We start from the raw sequence: 21,755 nt of genomic DNA on the forward strand, positions 1-21,755 counted from the left end.
CAGGATTTGTACAGTAAGGCAGACTTTAAGAAGCAGGTTTTTTAAATGTGATAGCTCTTGGAAAATCCCACAGATTCCAATTTGTAAATCATATACATCAAGATCTGCGATAATCCATCTTTTACTTTCTCCTCTTGCAAACAGCTACGCATTAATGTATCGAACCCCGAAGATTGTTCCACTTTGAGCATAGTGATATATGCGCTCCATCTTTTTGGTACAGAATAAAATAACACTGAAATCCACCCCTCGCTGGCAGGTGCTGAAGAGCAACCAATCAATTTCGACCAACTCTCTGTCAATTCTACAAGACATATGTAGACTGGTTAGTTAAACATTAAATCATTCTGGTAACAGTTACAGCTTTAGCCAAAATCTGAACTTGAGCAATATTACTACTCATGAGGGGCTGGCGGCAGAACTAGTTTGCATGTGTGAATTGAATGAGCTCCCCCTTTCAAATCTATATGAAATTACTATTTAAATGTCCCCCGGCAATGTCTCTTGTCGGAAAGTGGCCAGTTTGGAAACAACTATAAAGAGCTGTAACTATAGATCAGAAATAATTTTGCCAAGTCTCCCATTCAATTTTGGGGGATCTGTTCCTTCTATTATTAACCTGATACAGGACTCTGAAGCGCCACCCACATCCGCCCAACATCACTTCCTGGGTTAAAAAAAAAAAACCAACACCCCAAACCCCTAAGCTTATCTGATCTGATCTTGCTGACTGTGGCTATCGAGACGTATTCATTGTGCTGCCGAGGATCCAAGCAGACACCATGAAGATTCAATTAGCAACAGCACTCTCCAGTCTCTTTCTTTGCCTGATTTTCCTGGTGCTTACCACATCCTCTGCTGGAGAAGGGCTTGGAAAGGGTTAGGCATCTCTTTTCTTTTTGTTTGTATTTAAACTTTTATGATTGCTATAAATAACTAAATAAATCCCTAATCAGGAGGGTCCCTTCCCCGCACCCCAGAAATGTATTTAATATTTGTAATAATGCATTAAAATAGTAATTTTGATTGTTTAGGTAAATTTCATAGGTGTGGGGGGGTAAGGAGTAATCGCTTTAGTGGTAGAACTGAGTCTGAAACATACAAGATATTATGGTGCCAGGCCATAAATTAATTATGAGCAATTGCAATGCTGCCCTGATACAGTAGGAAATGCATTAATGTTCTGGAAGTGGAGAAGAGGGGGCTTGGCAGGTTTATTCTTTTTCAAAACTGCCAATTGCTGGTTGTAGCAGACCTGCCAAGTCTCATTCTCATTTAGAAGATTTGTTCATTCTGAGTTAGTTTTAAGGCAGTTTTTACAATTTCTTTGGTGTTGAAGGATTTTGTAAATGAAATCTCAATTAAAATTTTAATTTCCCCTTCAGATTGTCCCATTTTGACATCCCTACAACTATGCAATGTAAGCACATTGGGGTATGGCTAGTAAATGGGTGATCAAGTGGGTATTTTATGTTTTATCCTATAGTTTTTCTCTCTCACTACTGTTCAAATTCCAGTAAACTGTACTTCCACTACACTTCCCTCTCTTGTCACTTGTTCTGACTCAATCCCTTCTAGCCATGTTATCTTACTTTTTACGTTATTTACTGATTTCAGCTTTTCTTAATAAACCTGTAGTTGTTCGACCATCCTGTACTATACCATGATTTGGATTTATCTTTCCCCAGCTCTGTTCAGTCCACCTTACTTTACTTCCCTATCTTTGTTCTGAAGTCTGGAATATGAGGAGCGGGTTCAGTTAGTGCATCAATGTTCTTGACTATGTTCTCCAGTGACAGGGAAGAAGTGTTTTAGTATTACTAGTTATCTTTTTTGATAGTTGAATTAAAACTCCATAGGTCCCTATTTTTAAAAAGGAGGGAGGGAAGACTGTGATGATTTTATTGTTAATGAATGTAGTCATCCTTGCTTACTAGAAAAAAATGTGATCCAATGTGTATTTAAATATCCTTGATTACAAGAAATAATGCTCCTCCTCATCCCCCTGCATATTTTATGTAAGGTTCCCTTGAGCTAAACGTACACCATAGCCCCAGTCTTGTCCCCATTAACATCAGAGACTTCTGCTGCCTATTTACAGCCCGATTTGGCAAAATGCTTAAGCAAGCATATGCTTAAGTCACATTGAACTAGACTTAAGCATGTACTTAAAGTAAAACACACACTTAAATACTTTTGCAGAAAAGGGACTTTAACAGACAACAGAATTTAGTCCCATACAGAAATATATTGTAGCAGTATGGTTATATTTTTAATATATGGCAAAGATGCCTGCAGGCCTGGATAGGCACACTTATGTATTGTTTAACACTACATAGAAAAATAGCATAGTGATAGGTGAAAGCCATGCTGTTGTATGGGCGTAATTCGTAATGTGTGAAAAAAGCAAAAAAAAAAAGTCTGAGAACTTAAATATTGGACAGTAACCGGCTGCGAATCCCAGTGGTGATTGAACCTGGTGATATTCTATACAAAAAGAGCTCTCAGCTCTGTTTGTAGCTGTTTCCATCGCTTCACACTGACTCAACAGACATTCTAAACTTCAGAGTGACACAGAGACAATCCTGCTATCGTATTCGATGGATAATGCTGATAGATGCCAGCTCTACCATCAGATAGCAGATCTTGGTGCCATTCTGCATCCTCTCCTTGTCTTCAGTTCAGGATACACAGCTTGGATTGCATGTCTGTTAATTACAGAATTGGTGGGGTTAGGGCATGCAGAACTGAGCCCCCATGTTCTTTAATAATTGACTAAAAGGTATGAATATTGGAATTTTCCCCAATCTTCTTAGACATTGCATATTATGAAAGAGGATTATGAAAATTAACTTTACCCAGAAAATCCAATATTCACAGATGAAATTTGATGATTCCTGGGCATATCCAGGGGTGTGAGGCACCTTGGTATCGCTCGTCCTTAGTATGAGGAAATCTTGCCTGTGCATCAGCTCCCTGACTACCCTAGCCTCTGGCAGTGCTCCCCTCCAGGGCTCTGCAGACCTCGCTTTCTCTCTGCAGGTTAGCAATAGGCACACCCATCTCCCAAGTCCTCTGAACGCTCTCTGTAAGGTCCAGCTACTTATTCACTGAATACTTAGAATTATTAGGCCTGCTGTTTCCAAAGGAACAGTACCCCACAGCTTACTAGTTATACCTTAGAACACAGCTCTGCTGAACACACAGCACTTAGATATATGTATAGTGAAAACAAGAGTAAGTTTATTATCCAAGAACAGAGATTCAAATGCAGGGCCGGCTCCAGGGTTTTTGCCGCCCCAAGCAGCAAAAAGAAAGAAAGAAAGAAAGAAAAAAGCTGCGATTGCAATCTATGGCTCTACCGCCGCCGCTTCAGTCTTCAGCGGCAATTCAGCGGCTGGTCCTTCGCTCCGAGAGGGACTGAGGGACCCGCCACCGAAGACCCGGACATGCCACCCCTCACCGTTGGCCGCCCCAAGCAGCTGCTTGCTGGGCTGGTGCCTGGAGCCGGCCCTGTTCAAGTGATAGTGAGTATGAATATTGAAAACAAATGGTTACATATAAAAAAAAATGCTTGCTAAAAGAAGGGAAATAAAACTAGTTGATTGTGTCCATAAGTGTCAGAAAATATATTTATCTGTCATTTGACATCTTAAATCATGCTACTTTTATAAACCTTTCCCTTTTCCAGGTTTTGGAGATCACATTCATTGGAGGACACTAGAAGATGGGAAGAAAGAGGCAGCAGCCAGGTATGTTATACAATTTAAATTCACAGGGTGGCTTTACATTAAAAAGAGGAAAAAAGATTCTGCATTGATCCTATATTTAATCAGGGCTAGTTATGTGTAAATATATCCAGGTGGTATAGGAGAACCTACAGACCCAGATAATACATCAGAGAGAAAACATTTTACATTTGTTAATGATAAACTCTGATCCTGCAATCGGATCTTCCAGGTAGATAGATCCTTGAGGTCGTGTAGATCTTCATAAATTTACATAGGTCTGTAGATCTTCATAAATTTACATAGGTCTACCCAAAGATCCAGTTGCTGGATTGTGGCTGTATTGCATCATTGAGCTGAACAGAAAATTATCATGCTTTTTGACAACCTACTACAATATAGAAAGAGACATAGGCCCCAGTCCTGCAAAAATTTAAACAAGTGCTTAACTTTATGTACATGAATATTTTGTTTGGAGCTCAACAGGACTACTTGCCATTGCATGCATAAATGTTTGCAGGACTGAGGCCATAGAGTTAATTGAAAGGATTATTTTACTACCATCCGTGACACCAATCTGGAAGTGTAAAATATTTTCTTATTTTAAAAAATATAAAATTACAAACTACATTTTTATGAAAGATATAGCTAGAATTTGAATTTTGCGTTCAAACTGATCCATCTGTTTTTTCCCACTCACAATATGAGAATGTGTAGTGAGGACATAAAATTAACACAGCAGGTGCAGTTAGAGAAATCTAAGGTGGCAGTTAACTGTATGTAATGGCATCCATATGATATGCCTTCCCAAAAACCATGTTACTGCAGTATTTGTGGTAATTACTGCACTATTGTTTTTCCATAGATAAGTAATATGTGACCTTACGCAGTCCGCCTTACATGTAGCGAGACAAGCTAGTGGGTGGGAGGTTGTCAAGCATTGGCAGTGAGCTGTCTCTTCCTTAGTCTTGGCTAATGCAGTGAATGGTCAGTCAGTGAATTTCATAGCCTCATCTTCCATTGCTGGAAGGGCAGACCCAGGTGACATCTCTATCCAGATTCTGTAGTATGTTAGGTTTCAGAGTAGCAGCTATGTTAGTCTGTATCCGCAAAAAGAACAGGAGTACTTGTGGCACCTGAGAGACTAACAAATTTATTTGAGCATAAGCTTTCATGGGCTACAGCCCCGTTCATCAGATGAAGTGGGACTTATGCTCAAATAAATTTGTTAGTCTCTCAGGTACCACAAGTACTCCTGTTCTTTTTGTAGTATCTGAGTGTCTGTGCAAAGCTTGTATGGGACCAAGGAGTGCATAGGTGAGACAAAACCTTGTGTGTAGGTGAGACAAAACCTTTGTGTGTGTGCGTGCGATGGGGTGGCTGAGTGTCATGCCCTGTGGTGGCACCGTGGGGTGGCTATGTGCTATGGAGAAGCAGTGTACAATGGTCTGGGGTGAGGCTCTCTGGGGTGTCAGTGTCGGGGTGTGGCTGGTTGCCATGGCCTGGGGTGATGCCCTGTTGGGTGGCAGTGCCATGAGGTGGCTGGTTGCCATGGCCTGGAGCAGTGCCCTCTGGCATGGCAGTGTCAAAGGGCGGCCGGTTGCCATGGCCTGGGGCGCGCCCGGTGGGGTGGTAATGCCATGGGGTGGCTGGTTGCCATGGCCTGGGGTTATGCCCTGTGGGGTGGCTGGTTGCCATGGCATGGGGCACACCCGGTGGGGTGGTAATGCCATGGGGTGGCTGGTTGCCATGGCATGGGGCAATGCCTGGTGGGGTGTCAGTGCTGTGGAGTGGCTGGTTGCCATGGCCTGGGATGCGCTTCCCTCGCCCCCAGCCCTCCCCTCCCTACATAGGGGCGTTACAGCCTGACATCGTCATGCTTAGGGCCAATCCCTCTTGTTGCCCTGGGGTCGGGAGTGACGTTGCTTGACCTCCGCGGATGTGCTTGGGATGGACTTCCGGGTTATAATGGCGGCGTCCCGGGCCGTGGCCGGAAGATGCCGCTGGTGGTGCTGTGCGGGCTGCCGGGCAGCGGCAAGAGCCGCCGGGCCGAGGAGCTGCGGGGGGCGCTGAGCGGGGAGGAGCGGCCGGTGCACGTGGTGACGGATGCGGTGGGGGGCCGCGCGGCGCTGCGGGCCGAGGTGGAGCGGCGGCTGAGCCGGCGGGACGTGGTGATCGTCGACGCGGGGAACGAGCTGAAGAGCTTCCGCTACGAGCTCTACTGCGTGACCAAGCACGCGGGCACGCCGCATTGCCTGCTGCACTGCGCGGGGGGCGCCCCGCACCCGTCCGCGGGCCCCTTCGAGACCCCGGACTCGCGGAACCGCTGGGACCGGCCCCTCTTCACCGTGCACGGGCAGGAGCCGCTGCCGCTGGCGGAGATCCGCGCCGCCCTCTTCGAGAGCAGGCCGCCCCCGCCCAACCAGTCCACCCGCTCGCAGCCCCTGCAGTCCGCCGGCTTCCTCCACCAGCTGGACCGCGTCACCCAGGAAGTGCTGGCTGCCGTGCTGGCTGCCCAGAGGAGCGGGGCCCAGCCTGGGGAGCTGATCCAGGTGTCTGGGGCCAGCGAAGGGCTGGTGCTGAACCGGCCCCTGGGCATGGCGGAGCTGAGTCGGCTTCGCAGGCAGTTCATCAGCTACACCAAAATGCACCCCAGTGAGGAGAACCTGCCCCAGCTGGCCAACATGTTCCTGCAGTACCTGAGCCGCAGCATCCAGTGACCCCTGTAGTCTCCACAGTCCAGTGTCTGAACAGGAGGGCAGGCTAATGGGGTACAGTCACTGAGAGCCTCCACACACCTCAAAATCTATGCCAATAGGAAGTTGGCTCTCCCTAGTCATTGTTCTCCAGTGCCTGGACCAGGAATCTGTGCTGATAGACAGGAGGAGGGCCTTGCATTACCCATCATCAGAGCAAGAGTATCCAGCCAGAGTGGGTGTGGGGAACCAGCTGTGGTGGTCCATGATATTTGCTAACAGGAGTTGTGGGTGTGCACACACACCACTCCCCCCTCCAATAGCAGTCTCAGCATCTGAGTAGGAATGCCTGACAAAGGCAGCTAGCCATCAGGTCCTCAGGCATCCAAAAAGTCTACTAATGGGGGCTATGGAGAGCCAAACCCCACTAACCATATGTTCTCTGCAGTGTCCAAAGAAGAATGCTACAGGGGAGCCGAGCTCTCATGCCGCTGCAGCATCTTGAGGAAGAACAATCTTTCGTCTGAGTTTTGTCTAAATAAGGCAAGGATAAGATGAATACATCAAACTGTACAAAGGAGGCCTTGCTGCTCTAGAATTGGGACTTACAGCCTTTTTAAAAACTGCTGGTGTTTTCAAAAGTTTGTCTGAACCCAGGAAATTAATCTTCAAAATTTGGACAGTGGAAACATGCTTACTTAGTGTACTCAAATGTCTGTTTCTTTTTTTGAAATCCTATGCCTGGGATGGAATGAAATATTTAATTTACTTTCAGAACAATTATTTCAGCAACTTTCTGTGGCTTCCTTTCCAAAGTCATTAGTAGATCCTGGGCTAAATACACTAATTGTTCAGTTAACAGTAGGTGCTCTCACAATGAGGATGATCTGAATTGTACTTTGTTATTACAGTATCTGCTCTAATTGCATACAGCCCTTGGAACTCTTTTTATGTGCCTTAACTAAGAGATTATATGGAGAGTTAATACATGGCAAGTGGGGTGTAAATCTACATTCTGTAGCGTGCTTCCCAGTAACTGCATGCACCTCCCACTGTGCACTAAAATTTCCCTAGTGCTCTGTGAACAGTAGTAGGTCAAAGCACACTAGGTAATTTTTAGTGAGCAGCAGCATGGGCCACACAGTTAGTGAATGATGATATACTAGAGTGCTGTAGATTTACACCCCAGCTTGCCATGCACTAATTCCTGTTTATAGACATCCCTGCTTCCTACCTCAGTTTTGGATCTTGTCCTCCTATTTAACCCTAATCTTAGTATGAACCTTCTCCCTGCATATGCTTACCTGCTTCTTTTGCCTTTTGAGGAAGGCTTCCCTCCCTATTAAACATTCATTTCTTTGTCTGGAATGATGGGATAAAGTGGAGGGGTCACTTCAGTGAGTACAAAAGTCCATACGCTCTGACTGCCTAATAATATCTACCAGTCAGTACGTGGATTTGTATATTGTGAGATTGAAAAATGACTATAGCTGCTATGTAAGGAGACCCCACTTTGCCCCCTTTGGGAAGTTAAATGGAAAAGAATAAAAGCCAGGAAATGTGTGCTCAAAAGCGGTAAAACATTTCCGAGATCTGATTTTTGAGAATTGTATTTTAGTAATGATAAACCCTTCGGTTTAAAATCTGTCTAGATAATCTTGCCCTTGATAGTAGAGTGTGGTACTAGACCAGGTGCTGGCTGGCTGGACTGTGTTCCCTTATTAAATGGGAATCATTGATACTGTTATAACTTCAGTATATCTTTTGGATAAATCTATGACCCTACTGCTGAAGAAAATTAAAGAGCAAAACCATGCTGGGCTACATGAAAGAAATTCGTGGAGGTGTAACTTTCTGTTTTCTCAACATCCCTTAGTATGTTTGATGTTCTAATATTATTTTGGGCAGGAAAATGTGTGCCCATGTTCTGTGTATGCCGCAGAGAAGCAGCGTCTATGCTGATAATATATTTCTGTGGTTAAAATTGGAATTGACCATATATGCTTCTCTTAGCACAATTTTCTTCCTTTCTTGGTACTCAGGACTATAATTGGTTATAACTGGAAGGACGCTTCCATTCATACCTCTCATTCTTTTCTATAAATTTAGGTAATTCAATGCCATCATCCACTGCAGGGTTGAACAATATAATGTAAGGAACAATCTAGTTTCAATTGAATCAAGCATTAGCTCTACCACCTCTGCCCTCAGAAGACTTTTACAGTTTAATAAGCTTAATTGGCAAAAATCCCATACCACACTCCTCTAACATCCTGGCTCCTTGCCTGCATCTATTGTGTGCTTTCTCTGGTGCCAGATTGCCTTTTGTGTTCTCCATGTATCAGCTGTCCCTGCAAAGATACTGCCACTTTTTACATGAGGGTATTTCTTGGCCCATATCCCTCTGGCTGCAGCAGCCTCTGGCCCTGTGAAGGGGTTTGGGATCTATCTTACAAAAGGTGTATGGCCATTGTGATGTGGCTTTAAAAATCCTCCTGTTACATTTTTCCTTTTACATGCCACTCTCTTGTTAGAAAAAGACTATAAGTTGCAAATAGAGACTGTCAAGTCAAAAAAAAATCTTAGAGGTGAGAGGTGGGAAAAAAACGTATCACCTCTCCGCTTATGCAGACTTGTTCTCTGCAGAATGTTTTGTCCTGTCTTCAAGTATCCCAGCTGATGGTGTGCACTACTTCCTTTTAAGAGATTATTTCCACAGATTAATGTATCTAACTGATGCAGTTTTTTTTCCCTCTGATATTCAGATACATTTTCCTTTTCATCATATTATTCCTAGTTATAATCCCATACTTTCTTGCTTAGTTTTTCTTGTATGCAAACAAGTTCTGGCTAACCCTATACAGCTGATGGACTTGCATGACTTTTTTTTTTTAAACAGTTTTTATAATATTCCCCTGCAGTGTTAACAGGCCAAAGGTTATAGCATTGTGCTGTTTACATGAAAACCTGAAAGTGATTATAAATAAAAGTGAAACTCACTATACATATGAAAGTATATCATCCAAACAGAGATACCTACAGCAAATAAACAACATGAGTGAAATCTTGGCCCTGACTGAAGTAATGAGCAGTAAAGTCATCTTCTGAAATTCTTATTTTTAATGTAAGATGTCAAAAAATGCTATGTAAAATTTGTTTCAAAAATTTGACTGCATCTTAGTGACCCCCCTGTACATTTTTCCATGAAATTTTGTTTTCAAGAAAACAAAGGCGGTATTTACTTTTATTTTCACTAGCCAGTAAATTTACCTCCATCAAAGCTGTTTTGAACTACCATGATCCATATTTAATTAAAAACTTCATTCAGTGTAACTTCTTACTCTTGTTACCCAATCACAATCTGTGTAAAATGACATTTGTAGCGGCCCTTTCCTATGTTCTTCACAGCATGATATGAAATATATGTAGCTAGAAATCTAGGTACTACACCAGGCATGTTCCCTCCCTCCCTCAGGCTAACACTTTCTGGTTCTGTCTAGAATGGCTTCATATTCCTATATCCAAAACACCGTAAAAAAAAAACCAACAACTTGGTGACTTAAAATGGAAGTCAAGGCTTAGCTCATATACAAATCTTGGGGGAAATATTGTTTGGCTGTGTATTTAAAAAAAAAACAAAAAAACCCCCCCAAAAAACTAGTTTATTGAAATAATCCATTCCAATCAAATCACATGTTGTTTATCAATTCTACCTGTAATTCTGCCGTTTTCTGATCATGTGTTAAAATGTATTTCTGAATTAGCAGTATGTTAGACCAGGTCAATTTCATACTTCCCAAACTGAAGAAAATAAAGACCTAAACCCCCAAAAGTCTACCTGAGAGATGGCGGCTTTCTAGCACGGATGAATCTTGCTTTGTGGAAAGTGCTGTATAACTGTGAGATGTTAGTGAAGAAGCAGGAGTCCTTTCTAGGACAAGATTTTAGAAGAACTTGTTTGCTTGGAGTTAATTTATGAACAGGTGGTATCTCTGTATACAGAATTAGTAGGACCTTTACTGAAACCCTGTGTCCACTCTTTGGAAAGAGTTCAGAAAAGACCTACTAGAATGATTTGATGTCTAGAAAACCTGCCTGACAGGGAAAGACTTAAGAAACTCTATTTAGCTTATCCAAGAGAAGGTTAAGAGGTGACTTGATCATTGTCTACAAGTACCTGCATGGGGAAGAGATTTCTGATAGTACATAACTAATCTAGCAGACAAAGGTATAAAAAGATCTAGTGATTTGCAACTGAAGCTAGGCAAATTCAGACTAGAAATAAAGTGTAAATTTTAAACAGTTAAATAAGTATTAGAACAACTTGTATGGGGATACAATGGGTTCTCAATTACTTGAAGTCTTTAAATGACTGAGATGTCTTTCTGAAAGATATACTATAGCTCAAATTGAAGTTAGGGGCTTGATTCAGAAATTAGTGGGTGTGGCTCTGTGACCTGTGTTATGTAGGATGAAATAGACTGGATCATAATGGTCCCTTCTGGCTTTAAAATCTACAGATATAGTAGAATAACATTTACTTTTTCTTGGGAGTCTTGTTTAATAATAAGTATACAGGAAGGAACTAGCAAATCAATATTTGGACTCTTCCTTTGCAGAAAGTTTCAACAAAAACTTCTAGTAGTTGATTGTTTAAAATAGGGGTTCCCTCAATGTCCTTCATATGAGCCCACATCCTGCAGCTCTCCACATTTCCTCTTCAAGTGGGGCCCAGGATACTTTTGGTGATTCCCAGTGTGCTTCATAGAAAGGAGTATGAAAATCAACACAGTGGTTTATGGAATGTTTCTGATGGAGTATTGCTGCTTCATCAGACAGTCTAGAGCAGGGGTAGGCAACCTATGGCACGGGTGCCGAAGGTGGCATGTGAGCTGATTTTCAGTGGCACTCATACTGCCCGGGTCCTGGCCACCGGTCTGGGGGGCTCTGCATTTTAATTTAATTTTAAATGAAGCTTCTTAAACATTTTAAAAACCTTATTTACTTTATATACAACAATAGTTTAGTTATATATTGACTTATAGAGAGAGACCTAAAAACATTAAAATATATTAATGGCACGCAAAACTTTGAGTGAATAAATGAAGACTCGGCACACCACTTCTGAAAGGTTGCCGACCCCTGGTCTAGAGAAAGGGAATGGGAGTGGGATCATGAAATTATCTTTTGATAACCTTTTGCCAGAAGCTGAGACTGGAAGACTTGATAATTGCCCTTCTCTGTTCATTACCTCTGAAGCATCTGGCACCAGCTGTTGTTGGAAGACAAGATACTGGGCTAGGTGGACCATTGGTCTGACCCAGTATGGCCGTTCTTATGTTCTTAACATTCTGTTACCACGACCTCATTCCTGTTATAGCAGCAAAGAATCCTGTGGCACCTTATAGACTAACAGACGTTTTGCAGCATGAGCTTTCGTGGGTGAATACCCACTTCTTCGGATGCAAGCAAGAATTTCGTATTCACCCACGAAAGCTCATGCTGCAAAACGTCTGTTAGTCTATAAGGTGCCACAGGATTCTTTGCTGCTTCTACAGAACCAGACTAACACGGCTACCCCTCTGATACTTGATTCCTGTTATAGTAGATCATAGATTTTTAGTGTCTGACAGGGTGAATAGCTGCCATGTAACTATACCAATAGCCATCATAGAGAATGAGATTGTTTTGGTCTTCAGCCATCAATCAGCTTATTCATTATAATTTTTTAACTGCTTCCAGGCTACAACCTGGAACTGTCGGACCACTATGCCCCCTTAACTCTCCTCCCTAGGCTGACTCTTACAATGCCGTTGTAGTGACAAGTAGCAAACCCCTTCAGGTGCTGTGATCACTCAGCCAACAACATACAGAGACATACCCAGCTAAATTGTATGAAACTCTCAAAGCTACTCATGAACTATACAGAAAGGGAGACACCAGCTAATCCCTCAGCTCCCAAGTCTTGTACCCCAGAAATGTACCATCTTACACTGCTCGAGACCTTCTCTTGAACAATGCAAACTCATTCATTAGTTCACCATTTCGTCGAAGGATAGTGGATGTGCCTCAGCCTTTGTAATCTGAGCATATTCTCCAGGCACTTCAAACAAATTCAGTGATAAGGATAAAACATTAAAATAAGTTTAACTACAAAAAGTAGATTTTAAGTGATTATAAGTGTTAGGCATAGGCAGGGGCGGCTCTAGACCCCAGCGCGCCAAGCAGGCGCTTGGGGCGGCCGTTTCCCGGGGGGGCGGCATTTGGCTCCGGTTGAGCTCCCGCCGGCATGCCTGCGGCAGGTCCACCGGAGCCTGGAACGAGCGGACCTGCCGCAGGCACGACTGCGGCGGGTCCCGTCTTCCCGCGGCTCCGGTTGAGCTCCCGCAGGCATGACTGCGGCAGGTCCGCTGGTCCCGGGCTCCGGTGGACCTGCCGCAGGCATGCCGGCAGGAGCTCAACCGGAGCCGCGGAAAGAGGGGACCCGCCGCGGGACCGGGGAAGGGCGGCGCAGCGCTCCGCGCTGCTTGGGGCAGCCCGATTTCTAGAGCCGCCCCTGGGCATAGGGCTCAATGTTGGTTACATAAGAAATGAAAAGAAAATTACAGTCTAAATTCTACACTTTATCAGACTAAACAAGATTTGAATCAAGCAGTTTTTCTCACCCCACTGGATGTTCCAGGCAGTTTACAGTTCTTAATACACAGGCTGAATTCTCTTCTTAGCCTGCCAATCTCCTCCGTTCAAAGCCTTTGTCTTCCAAACAATCTTCCAGATGTTGAATAGGGGGAGGAGAAAGGCTCAGTGGTGATGTCATTGGCCCTCATTTATACTTTCTGTCCAGGTGCTAGAAAGATCCTTGCACGGAAGTGGGGATTAGATAGCCTCCATTGTGTACATGCCCTCTCTGAGAAGTCACTGGGAGAATGGATTCTTCTTAATGGGCCATCAACACTTCTGACTGACCCTGATGTAAATCTGTTTTGTCTTGCATCTGATGAAGTGGGTTCTAGCCCATGAAAACTTATGCTCAGATAAGTTTGTTAGTCTCTAAGGTGCCACAAGGATTCCTTGTTGTTTTTTGCTGATACAGGCTACCGCTCTGAAACCTATCTTGTCAGTGTTAGTTGCTCCTTTGTTACCAATGAACGGCTAGTTGTGGGCGTTTCTCAATATATTTCAGTAACACACACACAGAGCAAAACTTCATAACTTCAGACACAATCGTAACACACACAATTCATCAGAATAGTAATGTTCAACCAATCATAACTTCTCAAATGATACCTTACAAGGCATCTTTGTACAAAACAATCATATCACTGTGGTGAATATGAGGGTTCTCGAATCCTATTTTGTGATACAGAGAATCAATGGCATTTTATTAAATTATTTGGTGCTGATGTTTATAACTTGGGAAGACTTTAGCAAGGAAACAAAGCTTTGGGAGCACAATAAAATCAGTTTACATCTATGACTTTTTCCAGTAGCTAGGGCCTTCTTTAAAAGTTTTAATTACTTGAAAGTGTATTTCAGAGTTTCATTGAGGAATGCAGTCTTTTTAAGTGTCTTAGAATTGATGTCAGTTGTGCTTTGTTTTTTTCTAAAGTGGTTTGCCTCTAATGATTATCATCCACAAGTCCTGGTGTGGAGCTTGCAAAGGTATGTGAATTTAATTATAGAGCACTTTAAAATCCTTAATGGAAGGTTTCTTTGTACAAGTCAATTATTATTTACATTTGAAGCATAGCATGTGTTATATTTGCTTTTTGCTCAGATCAGTATAATAGTGCACAAATAGAAATCTTCAATGCAATACATTAATAACTGTCCAAATCCATGCTATAAGTTTGTTTTTTTAAAAAGACACACACCAAATGGGAGGTATCTTCCATTTCTATTGAAGGTCCAATCCTTGGTATGGAAAATTATAAAAGTTTGAAAGAACAGTAAACCTGCATATTCCAAACTGGTCTTTCTCAGTGGATGGTTAGATTTTCGTCTTATTCAGTGATATAATGGAACTGGCTAACCATAATGACATTGGTCTACAAATGTAGGTGAGGTGGATTGGGTGGTTTAGGTGACTGGTAATGGGCAGAGAAAGCTTTTTGCTTCTGTACGATTGGTTCAAAAATTACCCATATGACTATTTTTGGCCAGTATTCATCATCTGACTGATCACTGAGGATTGGACTAGTTAGCTTTCACTCTGGGTTATGGGTTCAGTAATTTGAGACAAAGATTTGGTTACTTACTATTCCGTGACGAGCACGTAACCTCTAGAAGAAGGGATGGATTTTGCTATAGGTCTGAATGATGTTGGTTTTTTTCTTACAGTTTTCTCTTCCCCTCCCTTCTTTTTCTTCTTAGCTTTAAAGCCAAAGTTTGCTGAATCCAAGGAGATCTCCGAACTTGCCCATAATTTTATTATGGTAAACCTTGAGGTAGGCTTCTCTGCAGTTTATGTCCATGCTACTATTTTGTAACTGAGCATTTGTCCCTTATTTCTTATAATTATTTATTTCTCCTGACTCCATCCCTTCCTAACTAAATTCTTAGCATTATTGAATAGATAGAAAGTATTGACTGATACAACTGACTAAAAAATAAAACCTTTACTGTATTGTTATATGGTTTTGTTCATGTAGCAGATTCTCTTCCATTTTATTTTTAACAATCTGTACATTGTACTATTCCCCAATAATAGGAAAGGAAATTGCTTTTCTATATACATTTATTACCTATAAAACATTCCAGTACCAAAATAGCGAGTCCATTTAATGTAAATTGGTGAAAATATTTGATTTAATTTTACAATTATCTTTACAACTGTTACTTGTTGGGTGACCTTTTTCCTTTGTTGACAAAAGTAGAGGATTTTGCAGTCATTTATCTTCTTTTCAAGCTGTTCGTGTTCATTAAAACTACCATTTTATAACAGCCATTGGAAGAAATTAGCTTTAAAGTAAATGATACATTTTGTTAGAGCCCTTGCTTAGAAAGCAGAATGTTGTCTTACGTCTGTCTTGCACACCTAGGATGAAGAAGAGCCAAAGGATGAAGCTTTTAGCCCTGATGGTGGTTATATTCCCAGAATCCTTTTCATGGGTAAGGCATGCTCACTGTTGTTACAGCCTCTTATAGGACTACTTTGTCATCCTCACCACTTACGCATTTTAACCACTTTCTCGTTTCACAGATCCCAGTGGGAAGGTCCATCCAGAGATTATAAATGAGAAAGGAAACCCAAGCTACAAGTATTTCTACATCAATGCTGATCAAGGTATGCGAGAATGAGCTCTAAATTTGAATTGAGTGGGAGTGCATTGCAGGTATGTCATAGGAATGGCAGCTAACGTAAGCTTGGTTTTTGAGTGGAGGTAACCTATAGTTTACAGCACAGCTGGAAGCTGTTACAAGTAAGGCGAATGAATGGGTTTTTTTGCATCTTGTGGGTGGATGGATAGACCTCTATTACAGAATCATGATGTAAAATAAAAGCTTTTCTGGTCATTTAAAATTCAGCCTTTAATGTTATGTATCCGTCTGTGACTTCTGATGTAAATGTGGACACTTCCCCGTTTGTGTACTTTCCCTTTTCACACAACTGTCAGAGGACAACCTCATTTACGAAGAATTAATTGACCTTATGTTTTCTATCTCGTCAGTAAAGTATTTAAATAGCCATTAGGACCAGGTGCTAGCTGTGATCAATGTGGCCCAGTTATGTGTGATATAAACTGGTTAATTAACAATGCTCTGTTCTCAAATCAAGAAATGTCTAATTGCAAATCTCTTGGGCCCTGTCTATGCTATGGAAACTTTTTTCAAAATATCTTGCCAGTCCAACTCGATCAGTATCAGCAACCTTCAGAGCCCTGTATAGACTAGTTGCTGCTAGCATTTTAAGAACCATGTCATCTAACCATGTTAAGAGTGGGTCTGATTGACATTGATTACAGCTGTACCAGTCTACATTATGACTCCCAAGACTGCTAACACCAGTGGAGATGATCTGGTGGGAGATAAAATAATCAGTTGGGAAGAGTAGCCATTCTGTTCTTTGGAGGGTGATGAAGAGGAATAACAAGGGGGGGTGGGGAAAAACCTCTCTAAGGGTTTGCCAGACCTATAGTCCATCCCATCAGCATCATACCTGATCTTGAGGAAAACTAAGCCCCACTCAGAGAATGCACTTAGCTCATCATGCAATTTACTGGTACATTGTAAACAGTGGTGTGTTGGTTGACTGAATCACAGCAGCATGTAGAGCAGTGCAGGCTTCCCCATGCTGGCCCACTTGTTTACCTCAACCCTGGAGAGGCCACCTGCCTATGAGAGAATAGTTCAGGTTCACTGCTCAACCTTGCTCTTGAGAGAGCCAACAAGGCCGAGAGCTGTGATAGTGTGTTTTGTACATGGTAAAACAGAGGGAATCTTTCTAATGATATTCTGAATTAAAAAACCTCAATTCCTCTTAATTGTTCTGGTAGAGATTTTTCTATGGTGCCTGAGAGAAGCAGGCATGAAACTGCCATTGAAGTAACAAGCCACAGGAGAATCACTTAGGAATGCTGATGGGGATAGATGCAGGAAAAGCTTTGCTCTGTTATATTAAAGGTGTCTCATAAAAGAGAAAAATAGGTTTCTATTGAATTTTGCGGCTGTGACTTTTTAAAAGAACAAAACAAAACACTCTCAGCCTTCATACAATATTATTTTTTTTAATTTATCTTTTACCTTAGACATATCAGGAATGTCAAAACTTGTCTTCCTTGGTAATACTGGAGAGGGTCTTAGAGATGCGGATTGTTAGGGGGGTGTTGAACTTTAAATACAGATACCCAAGTGTATCTCAGCTGTATCTCAGCCATTTAGGTTGTGAGCAAAAAAGTGGTTAAAAACCACTTCCCTCTCAAATTATCAGGTTTTATGTGCCTGTTATCTGATGTCATAATCCTGCTAGTTCTTCCTTTGTCCATAGAGTCAGCCAACAAAAATAGGGTAGATGAGGCATGAACTTACAAATGGTATGGGAAAGGGGAGGGTGGGAGATATTTAACGCTTCTTTATACATCATATAGAAGGCAAAAAGAGCATAACCCTAACTTTTTTCTTTTGCAGGCTACTTCCAAGGGGTTTAGTCTATAAAATTGCACCATTGGTTGATAAAAATACTTTTCATTATACACTTCCTTACTTGTTCCATATCATGTGTAGTAATGATCCAGCTGATATTCTGTGTATTTAATTTGACAGTTGTCCAAGGAATGAAGGAAGCCCAAGAGAAGCTGACAGGAGATGCTTTCAAACAAAAACATCTTGGCGATGAATTATAATATATATATTGAACATTCCTTTTCCATCACCCTGAAGCTCTGAAAGGATAAATGATTGTTTTTTTCTTTTAATCCATTAAACATACCAAGAAATGTGGCTGCACTGGAAGGGCGTAATTCTCCTCTCAATATCTTGGAAGGTTAAACACTATCTGATTTTTCACACACCTCCATCAAATACAGTGTTATCTTCTCCTCCCCATCTAGTGTACACTTCAGTGCTTATTTACGGCTGATGTATCCATTCAAGATGAGGTTGTGTATGCATGTACATCAGATCTGTCCACGTAAACAATGATCACTTGTATCCAGAGGCCTAGATCTTACCCTCTTCTTAAGAGGAATGATTTTTACATTTTCAAATAGCCAACACTTGGTCTCCAATCAGTGCTCGCTCCCCTACGTTTGACTGACATGAAGTCATCCCTTTGATTTCAGTGAGGATACTCGTGAGTAGGAGATGTGACTCAAGCCTGCTCTATTCTGAAAAGCCAAAAAAAATCAAAACAATAATTCTGCCATGAACACTAACACAAATAGAGTTATTTTGATTAATATCTAGTAGCATGTGGACTAGTCATTCTGAACATTCTTTTTCTTGTAGGAACTCTTTGTGACTTGACTTTATTTGCATTCAGGTTGAAACTCCACCTATCTATTGTATGTTCATCTTTCAACTGTTTTATTAAGAGAAGATAGATTATATTGAAGCATTATGGGGTTCTCCCCCTTTTTTGCGGAATGTTTTTGGAGAATGTCTTGCCATCATATTGTACTGTATTTTTGTACTATGGTGAAAAATAAAAATGAAAACTTTTTAAGAATAAAGTGCGTGGTGAGGTTTTTTGGGGGAATGGAGTAATTTTCCATTCTTTTTAGGAATTGGAGGACTTAAAAATATGTTTAAACTGTAGTAGTGCTGATGTTGAATGTCACAGATTAAAAAGACTTTCACTTTCTTATGAAAAATGACAATCACTGCTGCTTTTCAGTGGTTGGAACAGGCCTGTTTTCTGTTTAAAATAAGTCGGGAACAGAAAAGTACCAAGCGATTACCTATAGGAACTGAAAAGAAAATGATTTTTAATATATCCTAAAAATATATCACTTACCCATAAGAACGGCCATACTGGGTCAGACCAAAGGTCCATCTAGCTCAGTATCCCGTCTTCCGACAATGGCCAATTGCCAGGTGCCCTGAAGGAAACGAACAGAATAGGTTATCATCAAGTGATCCATCCCCTGTCGCTCATACCCAGCTTCTAGCAAACAGCACCTAGAGACACCATCCCTGCCTATCCCGGCTAATATTCATTGATGGACCTATCCTCCATGAATTTATCTAGTTCCTTTTGAACCCTGTTATAGTTTTGGCCTTCACAACATCCTCTGGCAAAGAGTTCCACAGGTTGACTGCGTTGTGTAAAGAAAGACTTCCTTTTGTTTGTTTTAAACCTGCTGCCTATTAATTTAATTAATTACCCTCCTTCTTGTGATATAAGGAGTAAATAACACTTCCTTATTTATTTTCTCCACACCAGTCATGTTTTTATAACCTCAATCATATCCCACCTTAGTCGTCTTTTTCTTTTTTCCAAGCTGAAAAGTCCCAGTTTTACTAATCTCTCCTCATACGGAAGTTGTTCCATACCCCTAATCATTTTTGCTGCCCTTTTCTGAACCTTTTCCAATTCCAATATATCTTTTTTGAGATGGGGCGACCACATCTGCACACAGCATTCAAGATGTGGGCATAGCATGAATTTATATAGAGGCCATATGATATTTTTTCTCTTATCATCTATCCCTTTCTTAATGATTCCCAACATTCTGTTCACTTTTTTTGACTGCTGCTGCACATTGAGTGGATGTTTTCAGAGAACTATCCACAATGGCTCCAATATCTCTTTCTTGAGTGGTAACAGTTAATTTAGATCCCATAATTTTATGTGTATAGTTGGGATTATGTTTTCCAGTGTGCATTACTTTACATTTATCAACACTGAATTTCATCTGCCATTTTGTTGCCCAGTGTGACAAAGTGGGAATGTTCTTAATGTGTTATGTAAATGCTGAGTGGGGAGTATTAACCTGGGAAGGTCGTAGGGGAGTTTGGGACTGCCTGCACTGGGGAAGGGAGCATACCTGAGCATGTAACCTGAGAACCCAGGTGGGGGGTTGGAGGCCAGGTAACACCTCTTCCCCGGAAACTGGAAAAAGGACAAAGGCTGCGGGAGGAGCTGGGGGGAGGCTGAGTGAGAGGCTGAACGGAGTTTCAGTTTTGAGTTGGCTGGGAAATGGAGAGGGGCACCCTGACGGGGCTTGGGCTTCCCAACAGGGCTGTGGCCTCCCTGGGGGCCCCAGATGGACCTAACTAAAGAGGGTCCTGTTGTCTGTACCGGCAAGACCTGTTTTGAACTGTGTTCCTGTTGTCTAAATAACCTGTTTTGCTGGCTGGCTGAAAGTCATGGTGAATCGCAGGAAGCCGGGGCGGTGGGGGGGGAGTGTTAGTCTCCCTCCACACCCCGTGACACCCAGTCACTCAGTTTTGAGAGATCATTTTGTAGCTCTTCACTTGGAACTTAACTGTCTTGAGTAGTTATGTATCATCTGCAAATTTTGCCACTACACTGTTTACCCCTTTTTCCAGATTCTTTATGAACATGTTGAATAGGACTGGTCCCAGTACAGACCCCTGGGGGAAAACACTATTTACCTCTCTCCATTCTAAAAACTGATAATTTATTCCTACCCTTTGTTTCCTATCTTTTAACCAGTTACCGATCCATAAGAGAACCTTCCCTCTTATCCTATGACTGCTTATTTTGCTAGCCTTTGGTGAGTGCCTTGTCAAAGGCTTTCTGAAAATCTAAGTACACTATATCCACTGGATCCCCTTTGTCCACATGCTTGTTGACCCCCTCAAAGAGGCATGATTTCCCTTATAAAAACTATGTGGACTCTTCCCCAACAAATTATGTTCATCTGTGTGTGTGACAATTCTGTTCTTTACGATAGTTTAAACCAGTGTGCCCGGTACTGAAGTCAGGCCTGTAATAGCTGGGATCACCTCTAGAGCCCTTTTTAAACATTGGCGTCACATTAGCTATCCTCCAGTCATTTGATACAGAAGCTGATTTAAATGATAGGTTACAGACTACAGTGAGTAGTTCTGCAGTTTCACATTTGAGTTCCTTTAGAACTCGTGGGTGAATACCATCTGGTCCTGGTGACTTATTACTGTTTAGTTTATCAAGTTGTTCCAAAATGTTCTCTAATGACACCTCAATCTGAGACAGTTCCTCAGATTTGTCACCTAAAAAGAATGGCACAGGTTTGAGACTCTCCCTCACATCCTCAGCCATGAAGACTGATGAAAATAATGCATTTAGTTTCTCTGCAATGGCCTTATCATCCTTGCTATTACTTTTTGAGTCTTTGGCTAGATATTTCAAATTCTTTTTTGGCCTTCCTAATTATATTTTTACACTTCATTTGACAGAGCTTATGCGCCTTTCTATTTTCCTCACTAGGAGCTGGTCTACATTAGGGGGTGGGGGAGATCAATCTAAGATACGAAACTTCAGCTACGTGAATAGTGTAGCTGAAGTCGAAGGATCTTAGATTGATTTACCTCGGGTCCTTACGGCACAGGATCGACGTCCGCGGCTCCCCCGTCGACTCCACTACCGCCGCTCTCTCTGGTGGAGTTCCGGAGTCGACGGGGAGCGTGTTCGGGAATCGATTTATCGCGTCTAGACGAGACGCGATAAATCGATCCCCGATAGATCAATTACTACCTGCCAATCCGGTGGGTAGTGAAGATGTACCCTAGGATTTAACATCCACTTTTTAAAGGAGTTTCTGTTTTATACAAGTTCTTATACCACACTCATCCCCACAGTATCTGAATATTTCCAGAGTCTCACAATTAGGTTACCAAAGGATTCCTTTGGACTGCATGCCTGCTTTATTTAATGGACTCATTT

The 21,755-nt window shown here is 41.9% G+C and overlaps 2 protein-coding genes across 2 annotated transcripts; both read left to right on the forward strand.

Annotated features, from left to right (window-relative positions):
* Positions 1-644: 644 nt before the first annotated feature.
* On the forward strand, positions 645-18,576 carry TXNDC12 (thioredoxin domain containing 12). Its single transcript, XM_039485653.1, has 7 exons — positions 645-879; positions 3,692-3,752; positions 14,034-14,086; positions 14,798-14,871; positions 15,466-15,535; positions 15,627-15,710; positions 17,687-18,576. Exons 1-7 carry the CDS (start codon positions 783-785, stop codon positions 17,764-17,766), a joined length of 519 nt encoding a protein of 172 aa, XP_039341587.1. The 5' UTR covers positions 645-782; the 3' UTR covers positions 17,767-18,576.
* Positions 5,505-9,428, forward strand: KTI12 (KTI12 chromatin associated homolog). Its single transcript, XM_039485652.1, has one exon. The coding sequence runs from the start codon at positions 5,726-5,728 to the stop codon at positions 6,446-6,448; it is 723 nt and encodes a 240-aa protein (XP_039341586.1). The 5' UTR covers positions 5,505-5,725; the 3' UTR covers positions 6,449-9,428.
* Positions 18,577-21,755: the final 3,179 nt, after the last annotated feature.

This window comes from Mauremys reevesii, linkage group 8 (genome assembly GCF_016161935.1).
Source record: "Mauremys reevesii isolate NIE-2019 linkage group 8, ASM1616193v1, whole genome shotgun sequence".
Taxonomy (NCBI): Eukaryota; Metazoa; Chordata; order Testudines; family Geoemydidae; genus Mauremys; species Mauremys reevesii.